Source organism: Lygodium microphyllum, chromosome 20 (genome assembly GCF_053477565.2).
Source record: "Lygodium microphyllum isolate KBCC chromosome 20, Lygodium_microphyllum_v1.1.10, whole genome shotgun sequence".
NCBI classification, from domain to species: Eukaryota; Viridiplantae; Streptophyta; class Polypodiopsida; order Schizaeales; family Lygodiaceae; genus Lygodium; species Lygodium microphyllum.
This window is the reverse complement of record NC_141154.1, coordinates 65,483,771-65,511,180: the sequence shown is the minus strand read 5'-3', so window position 1 is coordinate 65,511,180 and position 27,410 is coordinate 65,483,771. Positions and strand designations below refer to the sequence as shown.

Below are 27,410 nucleotides of genomic sequence, written 5' to 3'. Positions count from 1 at the left end.
TATACAATTGAATGTTTTCAATGAAACAAATATAAGTAATAACAGTTGGATCAGAAAAGCATCGAGCAAACTCCATTGCTAAAATCATATGTATATAATTTTCTATTATCTCGAAGCAGCCCTCGATCACATGGAAATGATGATTAAGCTCAAAACAAAGTACATGATTTTTATAATTAATATACAAGTAGTAATTTCCAAGGACTTTGTTTTGTGCAATAAATCTTTAAATTCATGCGAGGATGCATCTAGGCTTTTCTTCCTCATATCAAGCTCAAATAAATTTTTGAAAATTTTCAATCTAATCATCAATTACAAAGCATTTTCAAAAAATGGATTAAAAACCAACCCGTCATTGACTTAGGGAGTAGACATGTCCATCAAGCGTACACCTTTCCCTAAAACATGATCTATATTTGTTCGATGGATTGAGCATCATTGAACTGATACAAATCAAAATACACTGCCTATTTGGCTAGCCATGAATTGATATTTGTCTTGCCACATTCATTCTTCTCCCCTTCAAAGGGATCGGGTTGGAATTGAAGAGGCAATGTCCTAATGACTATGGGCACAAGCATAAAATGGAGAGTACAAAGCTTGACTAATTGCCATTGCATTTCCGTTACCTAAGCTTAGGGAATCGCCACAATGGATGAATCTATTATAGATTTGAAGGAAGAAAAAGCTTTGGGATGCTACCTATGCATGTGTTCGAGTTCTTGGAAGAAGCGTGATAAGCATCCTCCATGTGTGTGTTCGGATTCAAAAGAAGCCCGATATGTATCCTCCATGTATTAAGGTTCAATGGAGTGGGCGCATCAAAGGGAGAGAGTTCATGAGAAGACATGACTCCATAAAGAGGAGATGTTTTGGAAAAATAGAGAGATGGTTTGTTTTAAGCTTAAAGAATGTGAAAGAGAAAAGCGAGAGAAGCAAAGATAGTATAAGACTTGATTCTTTTTTTTAAAAATGGTATGGTAACCAAAGAGGAGTTAGCTTAAACAAAGCTTAAAGGAGAAATGTGGAGGTGAAGTCTTTCAAAGAGAAGACCATTCTTTTTTTCTTTTTAAAAGAGAATCAAGAATTCTCTTTCCAAATTTATATTTTAAAAAAGTTATTTTGGCCACACCTTTCAAAATAATGGATTGCCCTGCACATTAATCATCAAGAAAGGAAGCTCGATCCTTCCTTGCACATGTGGATCAAAGTACATGTGTTATATTGGATTACATGGGTTTATGTGAGGAGGTTGTAATGCATACTAGTGTGCAACTACCACAATCAAACACAAGACCAATTGAGTATTATTATGGCTTGGTAGGTGAGTGAGGTAGTAATGTGTTGTTTCATACCAAGTAGTAAGGTGTTGTTTGTGCCTATGATATAGGCAACTAGGAGTATGGGGGGGTTTTCGGGCAAGGGTGGGCATCGAGAGAGAGAGAGAGAGAGAGAGAGAGAGAAGGAAAATTTAAAGGGTAAAAGTTCAATGTGTTGTGTGTACATATCATAGAGCCCAAATGCCAAGTAACATGATAGAGCAGTAGAGGAACTGTTATAGTGATATATGTGCGTGTTCCTCACTTGTGTGTTTGCATGTGTAACAATGTGGGTGTTCATATGTGTATAACCATAGAGATAAAGAGCTAATTGAGGTAGTAATAGTATGTTGTCCTAGGTCTATTGATGATAGTACTAGCCCTTCTTAATGGGAACAAGAGACCGTTACACACACACACACACACGTGTGTGTGTGTGTTATGTGAAAATGTATGTTAATGCGTGTAGACAGAGCAAGGACAAGTAGTGAGTGCATGTGTGTGTGCGTGTGTGTTTCTGTGAGCCCATCTTGCCCGCAAACTCTCAACTTCTATGAGCGATACTACCATTTTGTATCATAAAATATCCTTCAAACTAGAAGTAGATGGACACAAGTGGTACATCTATGTCATTGCCATCATCATCCTCACATGCAACAACAACATCAAAGTGATGACGAGCAGGTGGGATCTCCAATTTTGCAACCTCTTTGGCGACATCCAATACTTTTTTGTCCAACCTATCTCTATGCTTTGGAAAAATATTGTTGTACAGCAAGCTCTGGCCACATGATATGCTATAAGCAGTCAATCCTTTTGCTTCAAACCAATCTAATAGTCCATGCAATGTTGGATTTTCAGGTATAATCCAGCGGTCCCATACAGACCAACTTATTTGACCATGCTTAGAAATCTTGGGTGGAACAGGTTCTGCCATGGAGAACAATGGCAAGGCTAGGTTGACAAAACTATTTCGATATTCCTCAACTTTATGTCCAAGAATGACCTTGTACAACTCTAAGCACACAAGGCCACTCGCCAAGGATGTAGTTGTAGCAATGGCCGGGATAATATGCCCAGCAATAAATTTTGCTTTTAGCTTATCAACCTCTGGTATACTGTAATTTCTTGCCCTCATGTTTGCAAGTCCAGCAATCAATTCCATGTGGAAATTAGTATCATTATCCTGCATTACAGTAACATGGTTCAGTCATGCAAGCATTTTGAGAATAGTATTGAAAATGAATATGGTAAAGGGATAGAAAACATGCCTTCTCAAATTGTACAGGTGTCATTCTAAACCCGGGAGGTAAATGTTGGGCACCCTCCTCAAGCATTTGGATTAACTGATCGATAACCACAGAATCATCTAATGCTGAGACACTTACACTTGCAGCCTTCTCATTTGTAATAATATTTACTCCTTCCTTGGGCTGGAAATGAGGCAATTGAATTTTATCAATTGCTTCAGCAAGCTTTTTGGAGTTTAAAGCCCAGTCTGGCACTGCAATGCCATATGTCTCAGCCCTTAAAATAGCTGCTGCAGTTATAAAGGAGAGACAAGAGTGATCTTGGGAGTTGAATTCAAGGGGTTTAGGAAACCGCTTGGGAGCTGACCAAAATGAAGCACCAGTACTTGTTTTGGCATCCTCCGGAAACGTGTAAGACAACTGCTTCACCCTATTTGCAAAGTAGTCCTCAAACCTGCAATAGGCCAGTGGTAAAGGTTTAAGACAACTTATAAAAAGCACAATTGACCAAGACAGGCCAATAGAACTAATGCTTTTCCACAAACTCCCCATTCAGGTAAGGCCTCAGCAAACTAGTCTGCTGGCCTCCCTATTTAAGCTTACACCAAGAATGATAGTATAAATATGTCACCTCTTTCGGGCCCACATTAAACAGTCCTCAAAATTGGTGCATCTTTCTGTAACCAAACACTCCACAACTCTTTCAAGCAGTTCTCGAGCCTGTGCATCCCCAGCGGATCTCATGGAAGCCTTGTAATCCTCTGGTTTGCACAAAAAAGTGTTTGCCTCAGTTGGTGTCTTCTCCAGTAAACCCTCAAATTCTGATCGTGCCCAGGTCAGGCAGTGATTGATATTGTGAGGAAAGGAATGAACTGTACACATTGGAGCCTGCTTCTCTGGAGGATCCCTTGAAGCTCCATAGTTTTCAGTTGCATGAGGAATAACTATTTGAGTATTGCACTTGGTGCCAAGAGTTCCAGATTCTAAAAGAGGCTTTTGGAAGTACACACAACGAGAATCAACATAAAGCCTTGCATTAACGTTGTCCAATGCATTTATCACAACATCAACACTATCCCAGAATGCATCATCAAAAACAGTTTCAGTTTCTGGGCTAACTCTATTTTGAAGGGCTTCAATCTTCATGTTTGGGTTGATGGCCAACACTGCTGATGCAGCCACAGTAGATTTAGGTTGCCCAATATTCCAATCACGAAACAGAAACTGCCTGCTTAAGTTGCTCTTTTCAATAACGTCATCATCTGTTACAACAAGTTTCCCTTTGCCTCCACATGCAACCCCCATCAAAGCCAAGTTCTTCAGAAACTCGCAACCAAGTGCACCGGCACCAACAACAAAGACCTTGGCATCTTGCAGCTTCTTCTGAAGCTGGTTCCCGAATACAGTAACTTGCACATCATACCTGCTGTCTGAGGTAACTACATTCTTTGCTTCAAGCTGCTCTATTGGGAGAGACTCCAAAGAATCAAAGTAGAAAAACTGTTTTACAAGGAGCCATCAGAAGATCAAGTTTGCATCAGCCAGTGCACAAATATTAGCATGTCTCTGAAGATTGCGCCACAAAATCATCATGCTTATCAACAATGCTTTATAGATCGAGACTTGGAAATAAGGCATTGAAATATCAATCCAGTAAGTCTGACATTGAACAATTGTCGAAGTATTCACTTTGTATGCTTCAAAAGTCATACACAACTTCACACCAATTAACACGGTTTTGATAGCAACGATAAGACACTAGTCTCCCAAAACATACAACTCAAACAAAAAAAAGCTAACTGCTGCATCCACATTGCATACTAGCCCGTATGAGTCCCATATACCGACATAATCTGTACTTGTGCAATACACTTGCTACCCTTTCCAGAACCTATGCTCATCCTCCAATATTCCTGACTGCAAGTCATGAACCACAAACTCAGTATGCTCCAACACTAGTGGATGTAAATGCTAGCTAAGGAAGATGAGGCCAAGATGACGAAGACTGATGGCTCCTGAAAAGAAGATAATGTGATCAAAAGGCCTGCATAATGTCCTGACTGGACAACAACTGGTTTTCCATCGGTACAAAAAGATACCAAGGGAACACAAGCTTCAATGCAAATCCATATCCTGTACAAGTTGTGGTGAAACTTCAGGACAGACAGTTCTTGAAGGATACTACCACTTCTACTCCTTGCCAAGAGGCTATGTATTTGTTGATGCTGCAATTTTAGATGAGGAGAGAATGACCCATTTATTGGATGAACTGGAGGGTTCTCTTCAGCACACACAAGGGGTGCATTTTAAAACAAATCGACTGGGTAAGAGAGTCAAGTGGTAGAGAGAACAGCTCATACCAACATTGAGTTGCACCATTTTCATATCAGCCATATTTTTTATTATCAGGTTGGCCAGGTAATTTGGTTTTCTATGGTGCCTTTTCAGCATTTACAGTCTATTTATATGCAGCTTTCATGGATTATTGTAGACTGTTGCCCATATGGCAAGGACTACCAACCTGCAAAAAGACTCAATGGAGCACAAGGGGAACATGGCTAAATTTTCTGTCAAGTTCCAGTATTTTGAGGATATTTTCTAGCCATTTTATGCTCTTGTCAGACATCTAAAATGAAAAGAGAATGGGAGATGATAGAGTGACCACAACATGTCCTATGTATAGGGTAATTTGGAGCATTTGTACTACCGTGTGCAGTAAGTGCCAATAAGTACAAATACAGCCTTTCTAGGGTTGTTAATGGAGACCAAATTTAGGAATTAATGCAATACAATTAAACATTTATGCATCTAATGACTTCAGTTGCTCAACACGTCCAACTCTACCCTACTCCTTGGAAGTAAATACCATGTGGTTCTTGAAGTGATTGTGGTAGGTGTGGCTTTAGCCCCTTAATCCCAAAGGACTCCATTCCCATCCCCTTCACTTTATTGGGAAGTTTGCAGTGGTCATGTGCTCATCCTCCAAACTGCAGCTCCTAATTTCAGTGTAGGACAGCTCTCACCAAGGGTTGATGATGTGGAATATGGAGCGGGGGTCCCCCATGCTTTGATTTATAAGAAAAAATTTGGTTACATCACCATGTGCTAACAGGGATACAAGACCATTTGGGCACCTCTCGAGCAAAAAAGCAGAATGCATGAATGTTTTCTCATTCCCCACAAGCTGCCACCAGATTTTCTTCATGCTTCCACATTGCCTTCCACAGGGAGCCTGTTTGGCAACCCAGTGCCTTTTGTAAAAAGATATGTTCTGTGTACACTCGCACATATTGTACAAGTTACAACTTTCATGGACAAACTATTTAGGCTAAGTTAATTTTTCTGTCAGATGAACTCTGCAGCCTAAGGTCTAGAAAAGACAGACCAGAAAAAGTATTAGGGAGCTTCCTTGATTCACACTAAAGTAATAACAAGCATTGCCACAATAACATTTTTAATACGAGGCACAAAACTGAATCTGAATGTTGGTGTGCACCTAAAAGAATCTGGGTAAAATGGCTCACCTGAAACAGAGGATGAAATTTTCCCGAGCACGCCTTGACTACTTCTTGCCCAACAATGGCTCCAAATATGGCTGCCATTGGATTGAGAATCAACCCTGCCCCAATTGAAAATGATTTAAGAATATCTTGATCATGAGATTTGAACCTTAAATTTCCAGCCTTTTTGTTCATAGTCTTTGCTATTTCTATGAATGTTATAGCATCATTATCACATGCTGGCTGTGGTAGCCGACCAAACTCTGCACGGAAAAGGTCAAGAGCCTGGAAAGCCATATGTAATAGAGGAGGGCGATCAAACTTGGAAAAATCGCTAAGAAGAAACTCCCCAGGATTTTGAAGTGCTTCACGTAAAGATTTAAAGTTTAAAACCTTAGGTTGCTTCACTTGAGTAACAATGCCACCCCTATCATATGTTCCAAATGTAGTGGTGTCCTCTTCCAAGACAAAACATGATGGTCTGCAGTTCTTTACCCGCCTTGGTTTTCCATCATTCAACTCACTCATTCCTTGTATCTCCGTAAAAACAACCATGTCACCATCTTGAAATTCCAACCGTTCATCATCCACACATGATACAAATGCAGGATTTTCATTGCTGATGGAAGCAACAATACCAGTATGAGGTTCTTCTCCATCAACATCAAGCACAGTAAACTTGGGACCAAAGTCACAAAATACACTCCCAAAAAGTCCATGTATCTCTGCCTTAATAAAAGCAATAGACGGCTCATGACTGCGGCAAAAATCATCATACTCAGTAGCTTTTTCAAGAGAGACATCTGTGACTACAACAACCTGCAAGCAAAACAAAAAGAACAAAGATCATTACATAGTATAGTGAACATACGCATATTTGCACACATGCACACACATACCTGAAATTTAGAGAGTAAGCTCTGAGTAACCTCAGACATCTCCACACTAACAAGTACAGCTGCATTCAGTTCTTGCAGCTTCTCAGCACAGGCAAGTGCTCTGTTTTTCCCAACGTCTGGCTCTGAGATACAGAAATTGGCCCCAAGGTCCCAACTGTCCACCAGTCCCGTGTCATGCAGTGTTACAGACTTGACACCAGCCAGTATTATATTCTTTGCTGCAAGTCATTGCCAATTTAGATTATGTAAGCTCAACTGGCCAAAAAAAAACGAAAAAAACTTGCTTCATAGCCTAACACTGACAATGTCACTAGGTGGTGATACTTTTTGCAATTGCTTTCCTTATTTACTTATATAAATATTTTATTTTTCTTTTCTTTAGTTGCTGTTGCTTTTTACCCCCTAGAGTTCTCTTGGAAAAGCTAGGATCTTTGCATGGCCAAAAGAGACATCCATTGGGACAAATTGGACTAATGGTTTGTCTTAGCCTTAGGACTGGTTCCATATTGAATGGGCACTAAAGAATAGAATGCCAGTGGTTTAGGGCTATGTGCTTAGCCACTGGAGATGGTGCAGGACAATGAGCCTGGCCAAGACAGAAGATGCACGTGTAAGAATGCTCACGGAATAAAAGTCACTGTACCTGAGCCACATTACACTTTTTGATGTGGTTGCAATGATAAAAGTTGCTCAAAACAACTCGAGGAATGGAGGGATCACCGTCTCTAAAATTTAGGGAGCTACTATTTTTGGACCCCAGAATCTGTTCGCGTCATTATCTTTGTTTTTGCACGAGGATTAATTCTCTAGTTTGTGACGAGGTCAAATTTTGCACCGATCATGGAGAATTTTAGACCGGAAGGTTTAAACGGGAAAATTATTACATGTATGCCATGTGGCACAAATTCCCAAAAGAGAGAGAGAGAGAGAGCATTTAAAAAAAACGTAATAGGCATAAGGGGCAAATCTGAGAATGAAGTTTTGGAGGAGTTGAGGGTAGATTGCTACAGTTTCAATAAACCATGGAGAGTACTTCTTCGTCTCTAACTCATGTACGGAGGTAGAGCTTGCTCCCTTTGATCAACTCTCTCTCTATTCTCAAAGGAAATGCTTTGCATGATGGGCTAATTCCATCGAAGGTACAGTTCTGTGTTTTCTTTGCACTTCTGCTGAGGCAAGAGTCTCACTGTCCAGGTGTTCAGGAGCAGTTGTTGGCTTCTCCAATGCGGGAACTAAAGGAAGTAATGACCATGCCACACAAGAGCAGGGTTTTTTAGCTCTGATTTAGTGCTGTTTATGGGACTATTTTAATACTGGACAGTAAGAACAATGAATTCAGAGATCTGCAGATTGCAATTCTGCACATAAATCATTGAGTTTTGGTCACAGAAAATGCTAGACAGTAAGAACAGTGAATTCAAAGATCTGCACACTGCAATTCTACACATAAATCATTGAGTTATGGTTACAGAGAATGCTTTCCTAAAAGGGATGTTGTTCTAGTCATGTTGTACTGTCCTTACGCAACTGGGATTTACTCAAAAAAGATGAAAACCAACGGTTCTCAAGTTATGTATTTTGGAACATTTCATTTTTGTAACTTTTCATCTTTTAATTAATAAAGAAATACCAAGAGGGGTGCTGGTCTTCGAGGCCAATCTGGTGTTGAGCGAGGGAGTGACGTCTCTGTTTTTTTGTGTGTGTGAAAAGACCAGGTGTTAATTGAAGAAACTACCGCTTTATGCGAGTCATAGACCGGTTTCAGACAACAACCAACATAGACTACCAGGAAGCAGTTCCTTCAAAAGTATATGTGGTTCATGATAAAATCTTATCATTTTATAAGATGTTACCATCAACATAAATGATGAGGCCAGGCCCCATACAAAAAGTTTTCTTAAAAGAAAATATAAGATTATTAACTCCAGTATTGTGGTTCCTTGAAAGACCCCTTTTGTAAAGTAAATTTTTAATTCACGTACCTTTTCTGCATGCAATGACCTAGGTGTTGCTTGTATCATATTGGTAATTCATCATCCAGCACCAGAGATAGACCAATAACATGCTGGATCAATGACACTAACGATAGCCGATTGCCACACAACAGTCAGCTTCCCCAATTGGACTACTCGTTGAACTACCTAGGGGCTCCTATAAAGGGACACCTACCCTTGTCACACGTAATGAACCTTGGTGTTGCTCATATCATATTGGTAATCCATTGGCCGAAACCAAGGATGGGCCATTGACATGGCGGCGGACCAATGACGTGTCAGGTAGGCAGTTGATTGCCACATGACAGCTAACTGCCCCAGTCAGATTGCTTGTTGGACTAGTGTGGGGCTCCTATCAAGGACCACTCCACCCTCCCAAAAAAAAAGGTACAATTATGAGTCTTCATCAACCTCTCCTTAGTCTTCCTTAATTTGTGTTCACACATAATGGTGTCTAATGGGGCTGACCTGTGAGGTGCCCCATTAGACACCGTTATGCTAAAAAGATGCATTACAAACTCAAATCCCTAATTAGCTCTTTAAAACAGCACCAAAATTCAAATTACCAAGATTTATTGAAAGATTACCAAAGTTTCTACGCCCCATGATCCAAGACCTAAACTTTGGGAGGATCCACATTGTCTGAAAAGAGGCCTGAAAAGAGGCCAAAACAGGTAAGAAAGGGCTCGAAAACATTGGCGCAATATAAGGAATTGGCTGCAAATAAATATTTTATTTGTGAACAAAAGGGTCACATTGCAAGGGACTGTCCCAACAGGCAACAAGCTGGAAAATCAGAAAATCCGGGAGATTCTAAAGGAAAGAAGCCCAAAACATCAATAGGATTGGTGTTTGATGTTGTTAGTGATCAATCCAATGATGATGCTACTAAGTTGTACAGAGCATGGGCAAAATTAGGGATCAGCATGCATTGATTTTCTTTGATAATGGTGCACGAGCCAACTTCATCTCTATTGACATGGCAGCCCGTCTAGGCATCAAAGAGGATGAGATGGGACCACTAGGAAGGTCGGAATGGCATGTCAAGGCCATGCACAACTTGTCACACCACTCATTGGAAAGCTTTAGTTACATATACAAGGATATGTGGACAATGAAGAGTTCTTCATTGCTCCACTTGAGGGTTGTGATGTATTGTTTGGTATACCATGGTGTCACCGTATGCATGCAGTGATTGATTTCCGTGCAAAAAAAATCATTACTCAACATAAAGGAAAGGCACTCACAATCGATGTAAAGTTAAAAGGTGAATCTGTCCCTATTGTATCTGTAGTTGTCATTTCCAAAGTAATAAAAAATCATATTTCAGCGCACTTGGTTATTACTAAGGATAAAGATGATAGTGAGAATGTTGGAAATATGTCTAAGTTAAAGAAGAATCGCATGTCATTTCTGAAAATGTATGCTGATCGCTTCTCTCAATCACTTTCAGGGCAACTACCACCTAAAAGACCAAAAGATCATGGCATAGATCTTATCCCTCTAAGTAGCTCACCTAATAAGCCACCCTACATAGTCAATGCAGCCAAACAAGAGGAGATTATGAGTCAGGTAAATGAGCTATTAGAAAAAGGGTTGATTCAGCCCAACTCATCTCCTTTTTGTTCTCTAGTACTTTTGGTGCAAAAAAAGGATGGTTCATGGCACATGTGCATTGATTATCGTGCTATGAACAAGATTACGATAAAGAATCACTTCTCCATGGTGCAGAAAAGAACTTGCAAGTCCATGAGAAAGAGCTCTTGGCTGTAATTCATGCATTGTCTACGTGGAAACATTATTTGTTGGGGGTTGATTTTACAGTGCAAACAGACAATCAAACTTTGAGGTACTTTCCGACGCAAACAAAGTTGTCAGAGAAGCATATGAGATGGGAAAATTTTCTCTCTATGTTTCATTTTCATATTGTATATATTGATGATAAAAAGAATGTTGTGCCTGATGCACTGTCACGTAAGACACAAATTTCAGCCAGTAGAGGTATTGATGCCACGGTCAAGGTAGTGGAGCATTTCTTTTATTGGGCAACTTAGAACTGTTTGTTGGGACATACATCGTATGTTTGAAGGTAAAGCATGATAGGCAAAAGATGCCAGGTTTATTGCAGCCCTTGCCAATTCCGAATAGGCCTTGGCAGAGCATTGCAATGGACTTTATTTTTGAGCTTCCTAGGACACCTATAGGGATTGATGGGATATAGACTATCATTTGTAGGTTTAGTAAACAAGCCCATTTCATTCCGGTGAGAAAGAAAATAAAGACTGATCATATGGAACGATTGTTTTTGCAGCATATCTTTAAGTATCATGGTATGCTAAAGTCAATCGTTAGTGATCAAGACCCTCGCATTGACGTTTTTTTTTCTCAAATAAAATGTGGCTAATTATACTACTTTAAGAAAAACCCCGAATACAAGGAAGTGCTCATATGCTTGACAGACTAGTTGGAGCTGATGCAGAGTCACAGATATATCAAGTGTACAAGCCTCTCCGTGCGGTCTAGGGGGGATGGGGGCAAGAAGCCATGGAGGGGGGTGTATCGCCATCTGGGGCTGCTTGCATGCATCACAAAAAACAGGTCCCGACCGCCTTAAGTGCGCATGAAATGACAACAGAGCTCTTGATGAGCCTTGGAATCGCCCTGCACCTGATCCCACCAGCCGCGGAGGAAGTGGATGATGGAGGTCCAAAGCTCTGCTAAGGTCGCCTAAAAGTCTCTCTGTGTCAAAAGCCTCTTGGCACCGTGCCTTCCAGATATTCCATCCAGTAAGATTTCCTATGATCTCCCATACCTTAGTGCGGTCTGCTTTGGACTCCAGTACCTAGCGGATGGGTAGAGCCTCTAAACCGACCACTGCACACGACCCTGCCTCAATAATGAATATCGTGTCCTACATCCTGGCCTCATACAAAAGGTGACGACCCTGGTTGACTGCTTGCCAACAAAAAGCTCCCCATGAGATACATACAAGGCTGGGTGCTATACGGCAAAGGATGCGGCATGCTCCTCTCCACACAAGCTGCGCCGCCTCACGCGACCAAAGGTAGTGCTTTGGGCTTTCCAAAGGTTGCTGTGTGCAGCGCTTACAATCTCCCTCCTACATCATCTAGGCAAGCCAACTTCCCATCGCCAAGCTTCCATGTGCCACCAACCATAAGAAATACGATACCCTCCTTGGCCTCCAGCTATCCCATAGGCGGTGCTAGAAGGTCCGTCGAAAGGCTCCTTGATGCTGTGCTCCGCCCAATGTCTGCTACGTGACAGCGCCCAATTCATATCCTCCTACATCAGTATGTGTCTACCAATCCTGGCAGTGTACTCCAAGAACCTCAATGGCTTCTTAGTGACCGCAATGGCCGGCCATAGTCACTCTCCCGGATTCCACTCTAGCTCATCAAGTGGCCTGCCCTCCCAGATCCAAAGGCACCACTCCTTGAGCTCCTCTCAGAAGACAAAATGATCCTGCCACCATGTCTTCCCCTGAATGCCAATCACCCGAATCCTCCTCCATGAAAGGACAGCTATCCCCTCATCTTGTTGCCCTTCGTCAAGAGCCAGACGCCCCCCCTCATGTATGGTGAAGAAGGTGTTGTGCTAAGAAATGCACTTAGCCACTTAAACAGCCCCAAAATATGCTTATTTTAGGCTTATTTGAGCCAAAACCCTAAAACGGGGAGCGGATCGAGAAAGTTAAGTGGGAGAGAATCTAAAACCCTAATTTTCTATAATTGGCAACCAACTCTCCACTCTTTCACAATCTCGTTTTTGCAGGTTTCAGGTGTTACCAGCTTGCTGCCCACACCCCAGTCACGGAGGACATCTCAGCCCTTGCTGTCCATCATTGTTCCCTACAGTCTGGCGCCTGTTTCCAGCCCTCCACACATTGATTGCTATTGTTTCTGCCTAGCGACCAACTGCTGTTCATTTGCACTGCTGTCGTACAGCCTACCACGCCAGCAAACTGCTGCGTTTGCAGGCTCCAGCTGCCGCTCTAACAGTTTTCTCTCTCCTGTCTACAGTCGCTGCAGTCTTTCTCTCTCCTGCAAGCTGCCCTGCCTGCGTTTTCAGTCTTTCTCTCTCCTACAGGCTGTCGTGCCTGCGTTTTTAGTCTTTCTCTCTCCTTACGGATGTCTGCATCAAATCCAACTTCTCACTGCTGCGTTTGCTGGTGTTTGACATCCGGAGGTTGCCTTGCTGCGATTCGGGATCCGTTCGGAGTACAACACACTCTCCAGCTCATTACCCCTGCCCTAATCCTAGAGATACAGGAGTTCGAGGTTCAGTATTCATTCACGGCATAGTGTGTTTGCTGCATGAGCATCGTATTATTAGTAGTCATATCATTTCATTTATTCACTGTGTTCATTGTCTCTGAGTTACTCTAACCCTAACCTTAACTGTGTTCTTTTTATCAGTCTGTGCTTTGTCGTATGGTTTCTGTGTAAATGTATTTTTCTTTACATGGTATCAGAGCCTGGTACTCTCTGAGAAACCTAGGCCTTTGATCTGAAAGCTCTTCACAAGAAGCAAGAACAACAGTAGGTTCAAATGACTTCGAACACATCAACACCGATTCAGTCTCCAGATCAGTCTATGCCGAGAACCGAGCGAGAGTGGGTCGATCAGCTTGCTCCACAAAGTTCCGACATAGTGGGAGAAACATCTGAGTACATGGAAGAAAAGATAGGCAAGCTGACCTCTGAGGAATATAAACTGATCGTAGCCTATCGACAAAAGAAGATTGAGGAGCTCGACCAAAGGATTGCCCTTCAAGAAAAGCTTCTAAATGAAGGTATGCATGGATTTCACTCTTCAAATGTTGCGCGTAAGTCTGATAAGATGGGGCCCCCTCTTGGAAAGTAAGATTCAGAGTATGTTTCATTTTTTCAGACTCTTCCGTCCTGTCTGGTGCAAGGTACTTTTGATTCATCTTTTGTGCCTTCTTATTTTACCTCTTCTGTTTTGCAATATACTGGTAGAGATCATGTGGAAGAAAGAGTCCAGTCTGTTGACTACGGAAAAGGTCCTTTAGAGGACCAATTCTTGTATGTTAACACATGTCGCGGGGATTATAAGAAAAAGCCAGGTACCTCTTCTTCTGTCCTTTCTTCTTTTCCGTCTACTTCACATAATCAGAATGAATTTGGTGTTCCTTTCACTTCATTACATGGTATATCATCGTCTTCACAATTTCATTTTCAGTCTTTAAATGATAAAAATGAACAAAACGAATCTGCACCTCATACACTTCACTTTCAAAATCCACCCATCCCACTACATTTTTCCGCTGCTTCACCACTTCCATTTACACCATTTATATTTCCATTTCAGACACCTCATGTCGTACCACACATCGATGTGCACACTTGACTGACCGCTATGCGGCTCGAGATAGAACCCGTCGTATTAATCTTGACCATGAACTTCAGCTTTTCAAAATTACTGACCGGGATGACTTGAAAGTCAAGTTGGCTGAGTATCGGCGTCTCCTCGCTGAATTCTCCACTACAGCAACTCCCAAGTCCTCTGACGATCAGGTCACATTGTTCCTAAATAAACTCCCCAATAAATACTTCAATTTTATGGAAGGAATAGTTTCAAAGCCTACCATGTCTACATTCTATGAATTTGAGTGTTAGCAATTGTGTTACGCACGGTTGTTCAATCAATTTGATATGAATTCCTCTTCAGAGGAGGTCTTCTTGCTCATTCTCAGAAAGGGCAACAAGGAAAGGGCTCACATGACACACTTTCTGACCGAGCCGACCGCCGAAGGCTCCGTGTTCCATAGCTTCCAAGCCTTAGCCACATCTCGGGAGCCTACGCACAATGAGCGTCTTTGGCATTTTCGCTTAGGGCATCTTGGTTATGACTCACTTTATGAGTTGTCACGCCGTGAGCTGGTTGAGGGCCTTCCACGCCTGAAGCTAGCTCGAGATGTCTGTAAAGCCTGTCAGCTCGGGAAGCAGTACCTCTTAGATTGATTCACGTTGATCTTTGTGGACCGACATCCACTGCTGCTTTGAACGGCGCATTGTAATTCTTTTTGATAGTGGATGATCATTCTCGATACATGTGGGTATACTTCCTCAAGCATAAGTCAGATGCTTTCACATATTTTTCTGCTTGGGTGCTACTAATTCATAACCAGACTGGTCGTCGTGTTGGGTGCATGAGGAGTGATAGCAGTGGTGAGTTTATCTCCCACAAGTTTTCCGAGTTTCTACAGAAGCATGGTATTTCTCGCCAGCTCACCTCTACCAACTCCCCCTCTCAGAATGGAGTCGTAGAGCGTAGGAACTGCCCAGTCATGGAAATGGCACACTCTATGTTGTTCGCAGCAGAGCTTCCTGAGCGCCTTTGGGTCGAGGCTGTTTACACTTCGGTGTACATCCTCAACCGGTGCCCGACTGCGGCTCTTCCTTAGAAGACCCCGTATGAGGCATTTTTTGGCTCTCGGCCTATTATTTCCCATTTCAGAGTCTTCGGGTGTCGTGCTACACATACACACCTGATGACAAGATAGGAAAGCTTACTCCTCGAGCTGATCTCCTTATTTTTGTGGGATATTCCTTTGAAGCGAAAGCCTATCATTTGTTCAATCCTCGGACAAACAAGGTGACTGTTAGGCAAGATGTCGTATGAGAACCCTACTGGTGGCCGATCTGTAAAGTGCGGAGACCCCGCATATCTAAGCCTGGGGAAAACCCAACCTCACCATGGTGCCCTCTAGGAAATCCCAGTCCACCCTGTCATAAGCTTTCTCGAAATCCAAGAGTAGTACAGCCAGTCTCTGCCCACTGTGCTGAGCCCACTCTGTCACCTCAAAGAAGGTGAATACATTGTCTAGGATGCTCCTATCCTGGACAAAGCCTGCCTGTATGTTATGAATGATGTCTGGAAGCACGGGGCGTAGTCGCCTACCAATCATCTTTGACAGTGTCTTATAGGCCACTGACAATAAGATGATCGATCTCCACTGGGAAAGCTCCAACCGGTCTCCTCCTTTGGGGAGAAGACTGATAAGGCCTGCAAAAAGACTCCCTGGCATCTATCTTGAAGTGAAAATCTCCTAGAAGGCCATCAGTAGGATCTTGTCGAAAATTAAATGTGTCTATCCATAATTGAATTGGCTAGGCTATTTGCAACCTAGAGTGGTCCTCAACCTCTGTTGATCCTTAGACTGGCATTAATTAATTAATTAATGCTAGTCCCTAGTATCACCACCGACAATTAGTAGCCAAATAACTGTCCCAGGGTCAGAATTGACACCTACTGACCCCCAAAGCCTAGCTGGCATAACTTATCATAACTTTTGCCTTTGACACCCATTGCATCCTTGGGGTCCTTGGCATGTTGCCATGAAATAACTACCATGTGCATCACATGTACTTAAAAACCCTTACACATTTGATTAAATAACTTAATCAAATGTTATTAGGGAGATTAAAGCATCTCAAAATTTCACGTCCCCATGACAAACCTTCCCCTTGAAATCCTGCAATCATCCTCGATTGCACTGCATTGTGCCAAAGAAAAAGTATATTGCACTGAAATTTCCATAAGGCATCACAAACACAACATTGCACACTATTGTCCAACCATGACACATGCCCCAAACCTTGCTGAAAATTTCCAGCTAGCATAAACAATCTAGAAGTGTTGCTAGAAACCCATTCGATCCATCCATAACTCATGTTTATCAACTCTTTTGACTTCAAAACCACAGTAACGCATATTTTCAACATAAACCATGGCTAAAACTATCAATGGCATTTACTAACATGCTATTGTCCATGGAAGCAACTGTAAACCATTGAAAACTGAGGATAATCTAATCATAAATTGGTCATTTGCCGATCTGACAACTGATCACAAACTATTGCAAATGTGATCCCAAACTGATCATAAACTCATTGCAAAAATTAACCAGTAATCAATGCTAAAACTGATCCCAAAGTGACCATAAACAGTTTTCAATTTGATTAAAAACTGAGCTGAAACTGATCAGAATTTTTGTCTCAAATATTTATGCCAAATTGATCAAAAGCTAATGGAAAAGTATAGTTTCAATGCCAGGGTGAAACTTACTCATCTGCATACATCTCACAGTGACTAATACACTAAGTAGTGACCTCATGGCAAACATTGTCAGCAAAGTACCTTGGATGCATGCAAATACATATGAGATCCACTACATACGATAGTTGTCCACAACTAGCGGAGTGGCAGTGCTACCTCCCCCCTTGAGCATCAGACAATACTCCGAATCCCTGTTGTGTTGAAACTGACTGAGCTCAAACTAAAGTCGGACTGAAAGCATCTAGGTAAAGCTGCAATAACTAAGGATGGTTTACCAAGTTACCCTCTTCCATCCATTTGGCATCCATTGGTGAATAATTTTGAAATTTCACCAAGTATCTCCTGGAAACTTTACCTTTGACCTTTCTTTCCTTATGTGCCAAAATCTGCTCGGGTACCAAAATCTCACCCAGCTCCTCAACCTCAGGCTGAATTTCACCAAGCATATACTCCGGCACATCACCACGAAAAGCCTTAATAAACTGATACGAAAGGCATTGTGTATCCGCCAATGTTGAGGTAATTTCAGCCAATATGCCACATCGTTGATATTTTTCAACATCTGAAACGGCTCATAGTATCTCATACTCAACTTCGGATATAATCTTTCTCTTTCTTTCATCTTTTTTAGTCTTGCCTTTTCAAAACGAAAGCACGTCTATGGTGATCAACTACCCCCCTTTGCTTTTCCTGCAAACTCTGAAGTGCATACTTTATCTTTGCATAGGCTGCATCCAAGTTTTCCACATAACGGTCAGCCTCAAAGATCTTATCCTTAGTTTGCAAGCTAGGTGGTACCTTCTTGCCACACTCAACCACCTCAAATGGAGCTTTGCTAGTGGAACTATGCATTGTGTTGTTGTAAGCAAACTCGACCAAGGGCAAATACTGCTCCCACTGTGTCTTGTGGTCTAAAACATAGCACCTCAAAAGATCTAACACTGTGGAATTTTCTTCCTTAGACTAACCATCTGTCTGCTGATGGAAGGATGATGAGAATTTCAACGTGGTACCCATATTCTCAAACAACCCCTTCCAAAATAAATTAGTCATCCGAGGTGTCGGGTTTCACCATAGAGGAGTGTCTTTGATCTGCAATAGGGCACTGAGACACTTTTTACTCTCCGTAAGAGAGGTTTTTTCCCCACAGTCATATTATTCTCTATCTGTGCATTTATGTTACACAATTCGGTCACTTACCACACGTTACACACTTTTAGGGTGTGAACGTACCTTAAGACACTTACACAACCCTAAGGTCTAAGGGTTGTGTTTTATTCTTTCACTTACACACTTTGAATCTAATCGTGTGTCGAGCTATATCTACACTCTCACACTCTCTCTAATGTTCACTTTGTGTTGAGTTGATAGTTACCATCTCCATCATCAACATTTGGTATCACAACACCCAGGTTTGCTAAGCTCCTCGTCGGCTCAACCTAGTCAAGCTCGCCTCTTCGCACTGTCTAGTCCTACACCAGTAGGATCGCCACCCTGTTGCTGCCCCCGACCCGCCCGACTGCTCTGCAGTAGCCCCCCTCCCGCCTTCATGTTCAGGTGCGTCACCCCCTGGTCCAACGCCTCCTATGTGCCCGTCGAGTCCCACTACCACCCTATACTGCGCCACCTGTGCTTTGCCAACATTGCCAGCTTTTGCCGCTTCTTCGCTAGTTGCCGCTAGGTCCTCTAGCTCACCTAGGCCGCCGCCTGCCCGCTTGGGCAGTTCCATCTGCACTCTCGGCAATCATCACTCATTCTCTGCCTACCCTTGGCGTCATAGGTATATCTCATTATTTTCATATTGAAATTTAAGTCGCATGCTTTGTACTCTCCTATCTCTCTCTCATCCAAGAAGCACTTTCTATTTAGCTTGATCTAATCCAAGCACTAAAAAAGAGAATCAACTTGGTGCTCAGAGATAGCAAAAATTAGGGTTTCAAAACCCTAATTTTCAGAATCGCGGCAAATCAATCTTTTTGTATATGGTTTAAGCACTTGGTGCCCGTGGTTTTGTTTCAATAAATTCTTATCGAGGAGGGCCGAGTCCCCTCTCAATGTGGTGTCAACTCTCTCTCTCTTTCTCTCTCTCTCTCTCTCTCTCTCTCTCTCTCTCTCATTTTCATGATGATAATTAATCGAGTTGGTTAAGTTCAAAATATTGTCATTCTCACATTCGTCCCCGCGCTTACATTGTGCATTTCAATTTATGTTATTTGCCGATTGCTATAATTAAGTGCTTAATCAAGGAATTACCACCCTTTCCAAGAAGGAAGGCTAGTTTCATCATGCAAATAACTCAGGTCATGGTGATGTCCATCAGCCAGGCACCTGCCCCAACCCTCCATTACTGCTGCATTTGTTGCAGTCCACCTTCTACCAGCAAGTTCTGAGCTGTTCCTAGCCATACGACTGCTGCCAAGGCTATATTTGCTGCACAGCCCTGCCGTACAGCAGCTGACATCATCAGACTGCTGCCGCTCAATCATTTCTAGCCTGTGTCTGCTGCCTGCAAGTGCCACTCTGATCAGATTCGTCCTCTAAGAGCTGACAACTATCGATTTGCTGCTGCCTCCTCAGTCTTCTTCAGCCAATGCACTGCATTTTTGGGACGGTGCAGCTTGCACTGCTATTTACAATAGTTGTGAGAATGCATGGATCTTGAGCATGGCTGCAGCTATGGAGGTTGGAAAGTGGTGACTAGAATCATTGCAACATGGACAAATGACACTAACTATTACTTGAGTGAATTAGGTTCCAAGATTGAATGCTTGGACTCATGAACACAATCTCAAGTAGGACGTGACAATAACACAGAGTGTAGTACAAAGTACAATAACATTGTCAAAAGATGACGTACCAGCAAGACAGCAAGGTTTGCGGGGAGAAACACAAAGTGAACTCAGCAAACATGGAGAAGAAAAGAGAAGAGAGAAGAAACTCTGATGAATGGAATGATGAAGTTCTGAATCATGGAGTGAATGTGATACAAGGGAACAAGGATGCCGTAGCACAAGGAAAATGATGAAGACAACCACGAACCACGAACCACAATGTCCTCCTGAATGTGAGCCAATCATTTCCTGGACAGTATGGACGTCAGTGCCACATCAGCATGTGCCACGTCAGCACCTGCAGTCAAACAGGTTACTGAAGTCAGACAGTTTTTACTGCAATCGCTGCAGTTATTTCCTATTTTTCGGCTATTTATAGCCGGTTTTGTGGCACACTCCAGTACACATTATTCAATGATTTCAGATTCTGATCTTGAGATCTGTGGGCTGAGACAGACTGTGCTCGGGCTGACGGAGATCAAGGTCATCAAGTCGGAGACATACGCAGATATTTCCTCTGCCCCCTTGTGTATTTCTGCACTCTTATACAGCATACTACACCGCAGATTTGCTGCCTTTACACTATCTCCTTTTCTCTCTCTCTCTCTTCTCTCTGTGTTCACTCTCTCTCAGTCTTTGTCCTACGCTTCTGCATCGCTTCACTCTGACATGGTATCAGAGCGTGAAGATGGACTGATTGAGGGCTGAACCTATCTAAAGAGGAGATTTCAACGCGACACAAGGCTGCGTTTCCAGGATTCGAGGGCGAGCGGGAGGGTTGTGCATCGAACAAGGCTGAAGCGAGCGTGGGCATGCGGGAAAGGAGTCTAATCGGTGAATTTGCTGCAGGTTATTGTTGTTCGAAGGGGAGGAAGGCTACATTTGAGGCCTTCCATTGCAGATTTTACCTTTTCATCGCCTCCGGCTAGTGAAGAAGGTTTGGGCAGCGGAGGAATCAGCCCTAGAAGGCTGCGTTTTCACAGTCAGAGGGGGCTGTTTTTTGTTTGTGCAGGTATTGCAAGTTAGCATGTCTACAAAGACTGATTTGAAGTTCCAGGCGATCATGGACAGGAAGGTGCCTGTCCTACTAGCTCTTCCATCAGATCAAAAGCTTGATGGTGATAATTACCGCATCAAGCGGGTGATGATGTTAGCCATTTTAGAGTCTTATGATTTGGCGGAATTGGCGATGGAGGAGACTAACAGGCCCTCGGTGAGGGATAAGTCCAAACTCTCTTCCAATGCTCGTGCAGAGTTGACCAAGGCCCAGTCTCATTGGGACAAATTGAATGCCAGGATTCGATCTTTTTTGTTTCTGTATTGCACCACAGCCGTGATAGGTCACATCGAGCACTTGACGGTGGCTCATGAGATATGGCTGGAGCTTGATCAGATGTACAACCGGATGACCTTGATGAAGAGGGTTTTTATGGAGGTGCAGATGCGGACTTTGTCTGTGAATAAGTCTTCTTCACTTCGGGAACACATCAATAAGCTTCGGCAGCTTCAGATGCAGGTTCAAAATGCGAGAAAGCCTATTTCCTCCAAAGACATGGCGATCACTTTACTATCCCAGTTGCCGTCACGATTAGGTACTTTTTATTCCGCTCTTATTACTTCAGGGCCGGAGTCGACTCTTCAGTGGGAAGAGTTGGTTCCTATGGTCTTGGACCAAGAGGAACAATCGAAGGGATAGTGCAACCAGCCTTCCTTCTTGGAATGGGTGGTGATAACCTGATTTAAGAGTTAATTACAGCAACAAATAAATGCACATAAAATGAAATACACACTTTACCATAACATTCTTGGACAGTAAACACCCTGTTGGCCCCAAAATTGGCGCCCCTTGCGGTATTTCTTTAGCTTTCATTCAATTGGAAGGAGTACAACTTGAGATTCTTCAATCTCCTCCTGCTAACCAATTGCTCTTGCTGTCATAAATGTCCAGCAAGCCTTTTGGGTCGTTTGCCCCTTGATTCACCCAGGACTTCTTCTCCAATTTGACCCTTGACTGGTCAAATGCTGCCCCAAATCAATTCGGGATGGGCTGGCTCCTGAAATCCCTTGATAATCTTCAATTATCAGCTGTTGATTTCAGTCCCTTGAGCCTTCAATCTCTAGCACGGATCCCAAGGCGACTGCTAAACCCTAGTTTCTGGTGTGAATTAGGGTTTACTGCAGAAATTACAAATCAGCCCACCAAAAATGGCTGAGATCTCCTCCGAATGGCTAAGAATTGCTGAGAATGGCTAAGCATAGGCTGAAGGAGATGAGAGAATGCTGTAGAGAGAGAAAATTTTGAGATTTGTCGCGAAGAACTGATCAGAATCAGTTGCTGCCCTGTTGTACCAGCCCCAAACAGATGCACCAACAACAATAGGAGCATCAGAGACTGTGATCTTCAAGAGAAAGTGCATCAGCAACAATTGTCAGCTTCCCAAGGTCAAGAATATGCAATCTCCATCACCAAAATGGTCTCCAATGGCTGGGAATTGGCCCCAAAAGCTGGCAGCAACAGCCCAACCCCTCTTTCCAACAGCTCCCAAATGAAAAAACGAGATTTCCCTCTCTCTTCAGCCCTATTTAACCTTTCCCCCACTTGCATGGGAAAGTTTTGCCAAGTGGCAGCTTTCTTAATCCATTTTCAGCAATTTCCAGTCATTTAATTAATTTTCAGAATTAATTAATTCTGAAAATTAATTCAGCCCTTAATCCATGCCCAGAAAATTGACCTTGCCCATCCAAAAATTGATTGGCTAGGGCATTTGCAACCCAAAGTGGTCCCATGCATTAATTGACCCTTGGACAAGCATTAATCCATTAAATAATGCCTAGTTCCTAATGTCACCACTGACATTTAATGGCCAATAAATGATCCTAGGGGCAAACTGACACCAAAATTCACCTAGAATCTAACAAGTGTAACTTGTTACAACTTTTGCCTTTGACACCCATCTTTTTCACAGGGTCCTTCGACCTTCAACTGTGAAAAAGTAGCTTGCACCTCACATGTGCAAAACATGTGTATCTTTTAATTGCACATTTGATTAATCCTTTAATCACATGTCAATTAAACATAAGCAAAGCATCAAATTTTCACGTCCTCGTGACAGACAGAATGCTTCCAAATCGGAGGTATTGGTTGATCAAGCCTCTTAGAAGAAGGGGAAGGACCAAAAGAAGAAGAAGGAGGACAACAAATCCAAGAAGGACAAGAGAAGGAATCGACTTGCCATATTTGTGGAAAGATCGGTCACTGAAAGAAGGATTGCCCCGACAAAGACAATAAGGATACTAAGAAGAAGGACACGAAGGACTCTGGAGCGGTGGCTGCACCCTCATCAGTTGCTTTTCTACACTTAGTAGTCATTGAGGACTCTGCACCGACAACTTCTGATGCTGCGATGACAGCTCCCCAGGCTCGAGAGTGAATTGTGGGCAATGGTGCCTCACGGCAAATGACTCCTTCTTCCCTTGGTGTTGCCCATTTGCGACCTTCGCATGGGCAGATTCTCATTGGAGACAGCTCTTCTGTATCTATTGCTGTGCGGGGTGAGATGCAGCTTATTCCAGATGGACGTGGTGGTACCCACACCTCTTAGGTGTTGCATGTGCTAGGATTCGGATATCATTTACTTTCGATTCATAAGATTTGTGCTCTTGGCCTCTTGGTGGAGTTTGACAGTGATACTATTCGACTCCTTGATCGTGGATCGAGGAAGGTTCTCTCTGCAGGGTATGAGGAGAATGGAGTCTACAAATTGAAGTCTTCTTCAGCTCTTACCTCTCTTCTTCTTACTTCTCAAACACAGTCCGAGCTATGGCATGCTCGGCTTGGCCACCTAAACTACGAGTACCTTCGAAAGGCGTCGCAAGGGTCATTTGTCCAAGGCTTGCCAGACATAGTGGTGAGCCATCAGCCATGTGTCTCCTCCATTCGTGGGAAACTGCATTGGGATGCGATTCCCAAAAAAGCTTCTAGGAGGTCTACTTCACCCATGGAGCTTGTATCTACGGATCTTTGTGGCCCGATGAGGACCGAGTCCCTAAAGGGGAGCTTGTACTTCATGTTGATCGTAGACGACTACAGCAGGATGACTTGGGCCTATTTTTTGACTTTGAAGTCGGAGGCTTTCTCTCATTTCAAGGATTGGCCTCTCTTTGAAGAGAACCGTTCTGGCCGGCAACTGAAAACCTTGCATTCAGACAAGGGAGATGAATTTATATCTAATGAGTTTGCTCGTTTTTGTGCAGATAGGGGCATTCACCAAGAGTTTGCTAACACCAACACTCCCCAAGAGAATGACATTTTGGAGCGGAAGAACCGAAGTGTGATCAAGATGGCACGCACCATGATGAAGCACCGACAGAAACCTCAGTTTCTGTGGGCCAAGGCAGTGGTTACCGTAGTTCATATCCTTAATCGATCTCCTACTTTGGCCGTTGACAAGATGACACCTTTTGAGGCTTACTTCGAGACTAAGCCTGATGTCTCTTATTTCAGGATCTTTGGGCGTGACGCTTATGTGCACATTCCAAAGACGCAGCGTGATAAGTTCGAGGCGGCTTCTCGACAACAGGTTTTTGTTGGCTATAGCTCCCAATCCCAAGGTTATCGTTTGTTTGATCCTGTTAAGCGGGATGTCTACACGAGCCGAGATATGCGGTTTGTGGAAGTACCGGCCACAAAGGAGAGTGAGGAGCACCCCATCCTTGGAGAACCAAGGGAGAGTTGGACTCCCGAGACAGTTCCTTTGGAGCCAGAGTCTCTTAATGGAGATTCTTCTTCGGATTCAGAGTCTTCTCTTCCACCGGCCACCCCCAAGGAGCTTCCGTCGATGGATGTTCCTGAGTCTTCAGCAGATGAAGAGCGACTGGGAGAGGTTCGTCCTCCTCGTTGGGCCCATGACACCCTCCGAGATTCAGGGATTGAGGGGGTCCCTGAGGAGTGGAGACTATAGGATGAACCGCGGAGGTCACAGACGAACCATGCACATTCTTCGGAGCTTGTCTGCTCCAACTATTGTTTACTGACCCGTGTTATGCAGGATCGAGAGCCCACTTCCGTGAAGGAGACTTTGCAGTCTGATCATTGGCGGAAGGCCATGGAAGCCGAGTTGGAGGCTATTGAGAGAAATGGCACTTTGTCTCTTGTGCCTCGTCTCTCTCACAAGAAGGTAATTGGTGTCAAGTGGGTCTTCAAGACCAAGTACCTTAGCGATGGTTCTTTGGACAAGCACAAGGCTCACCTTGTTGCTAAAGGTTTTGCTCAGCACCCAGACATTGATTTCCATGATACTTTTTCCCCCACTACTCGTATGGCAACTATTCGCGTTGTTCTTGCCTTAGCTGGCCATAGGAGATGGCCTATTTATCAGTTGGATGTGAAATCGGCCTTTTTGAATGGTGACTTACAGGAGGAGATCTATGTTGAGCAGCCTCCTGGCTTTGGATCCTTGGATGGGAAAGTTTACAGGTTGAAGAAGGCCTTGTATGGCCTGAAGCAGGCTCCGCGTTCATGGAACGAGAAGATTGACTCGTTTCTTCAGTCGAAGTTGGGATATCGATGCTCCAAGCCCGATCCGCAGCTTTATGTGCACACTTCCGAGGTTGGTCGTGTGTTGTTCGTGTTATATGTTGATGATTTGATTTTGACAGGGAATCATACACAGAAGGTCCGCGAGACCAAGACAGCTTTACATCAGGCATTCGAGATGACGGATTTGGGGCTTCTTCATTTCTTCTTGGGTCACGAGATTTATCAGTCTCAGAGGGGGATTTTCATCTCTCAGCAGAGGTACATTCAGGAGCTCTAGGTGACTTTTGAGATGGAGACTTGTTGGCCCATTACTACTTCTATGGATCCGAATTGGAACGCCACTTCTCACTCAGATTCTCCCGTGATGGATGCTTCACGCTACCGTCAGTTGATTGGATCCTTGATTTGGCTTCTCAACACTCGTGTAGATCTTTGTTTTGCTGTGGGTCTTTTGGCAAGGTTCATGATGGAACCCAAACAGGTGCATTGGCAGATTGCCCTGAGGATTCTTTGGTATTTGAGGGGGACCTCTAACTTAGGGATTTCTTATCCCGCAGATACAAATGCTTCAAATCTGGTTCTTGCAGGTTGGAGTGACTCGGATTGGGCTCGCAATGTGGACCGCCGACGGTCTACTACAGGCTACTGTTTTATCTTGGGTACAGGTGTTATCTCTTGGAGTAGCAAGAAGCAGCCCATGGTAGCCCTTTCTTCTACTGAGGAGAGTATTGGGCTGCGTCTTCCACCACATGTGAGATTGTCTGGCTTCGGAGATTGTTGGAGGAGCTTGGCTGTCCCCAGACTCGTCCTACTCTTCTGCGGTGCGACAATGAGAATCGCATTGCCTTGATACGGAATCCTGTATTCCATGTGCGGATGAAGCACATTGAAATCCAGTGTCACTTCATTCGGGAGAAGCTTCTGGATGGGACCATTGATGTGGAGTATTGCAAGACGGAGGATAATCTTGCAGATTTGTTCACGAAGGTGCTTCCCCAGGCTCTTCTTCAGCACCATTCCTGATCCCTCAATCTTTTTGACCCATCCAGGATCTAAGAGGGGGTGTTAGCCAGTCATTTCCTGGACAGTACGGACGTCAATGCCACATCAGCACCTACAGTCGGACACGTTACTGCAGTCGGATAGTTTTTACTGCAGTCAGCTGCATTTAATGTAGCCGACCTGCTGCAGTTATTTTCTATTTTTCAGCTATTTATAGCCGGTTTTGTGGCACACTCTAGTACACATTATTCAGTGATTTCAAATTTTGATCTTGAGATCTGTTGGCTAAGAAAGATTGTGCTCGGGCTGACGGAGATCGAGGTCATCAAGTCAGAGACATACGCAGATATTTTCTCTGCCCCCCCTTGTGTATTTCTGCACTCTTATATAGCATACTAAACCGCAGATTTTCTACGTTTACACTGTCTCGTTCTCTCTCTCTCTCTCTTCTCTTTGTATTCACTCTCTCTCAGTCTTTGTCCTACGCTTCCACATCGTACACTCTAACACTGAAGGGGTGCGAGGGCAGTGGAGAGGCTGGAGAGGAGAGGTGACGGACTGAATGAATCAGCTGTGAGGAATGAATGAGAGAGTGGCCTATAAATAGGCACAGTCAATCTAGGATGGCACCCCTTTTTGGGGCTGCAAACCCTAAACACAAAACGCAAAAACGCAAACTACGAGTGAAGGGTTTCTCAATACCCCCTCTCAGTCCCAAAAAGGGAAACAAGAGAAGAGTGAGGTGGAGATGAAATGCTACATGCTAAAGAATGCTCATGCAGCAAGTGCCACTTGGACAGTGTCCCTCGTGGGGAAATTGTTCACTTGCCCAAGTGCCCTAGTACAAAGATGATGAAAACATGCAATGCATGGGAGGAATGTCAGACTTTGTGTGGTGCCAAGAACCATAAGGATACATCCGTACTCGATCTCGGAGGTTGGCTCTATGCTGACCAAGGGATAATTTACAAAG

General features: G+C 43.4%; 1 protein-coding gene across 2 annotated transcripts in view; it reads right to left on the bottom strand.

Moving 5' to 3' along the window:
• Positions 1-1,106: 1,106 nt before the first annotated feature.
• Positions 1,107-27,410, bottom strand: part of LOC148018969 (ubiquitin-activating enzyme E1 1-like) — a 33,567-nt gene continuing 7,263 nt past the window's right edge. For both annotated transcript variants that reach the window (XM_087701476.1, XM_087701477.1), the window contains exons 3-7: positions 6,969-7,186; positions 6,094-6,888; positions 3,201-4,069; positions 2,591-3,023; positions 1,107-2,505 (exon numbers count right to left, since the gene is read on the bottom strand). In XM_087701476.1, the coding sequence (XP_087557602.1) occupies positions 1,915-2,505; positions 2,591-3,023; positions 3,201-4,069; positions 6,094-6,888; positions 6,969-7,186 (2,906 nt within the window). In that variant the 3' untranslated portion in view covers positions 1,107-1,914. The remainder of the gene's footprint in view (positions 2,506-2,590; positions 3,024-3,200; positions 4,070-6,093; positions 6,889-6,968; positions 7,187-27,410) is intronic.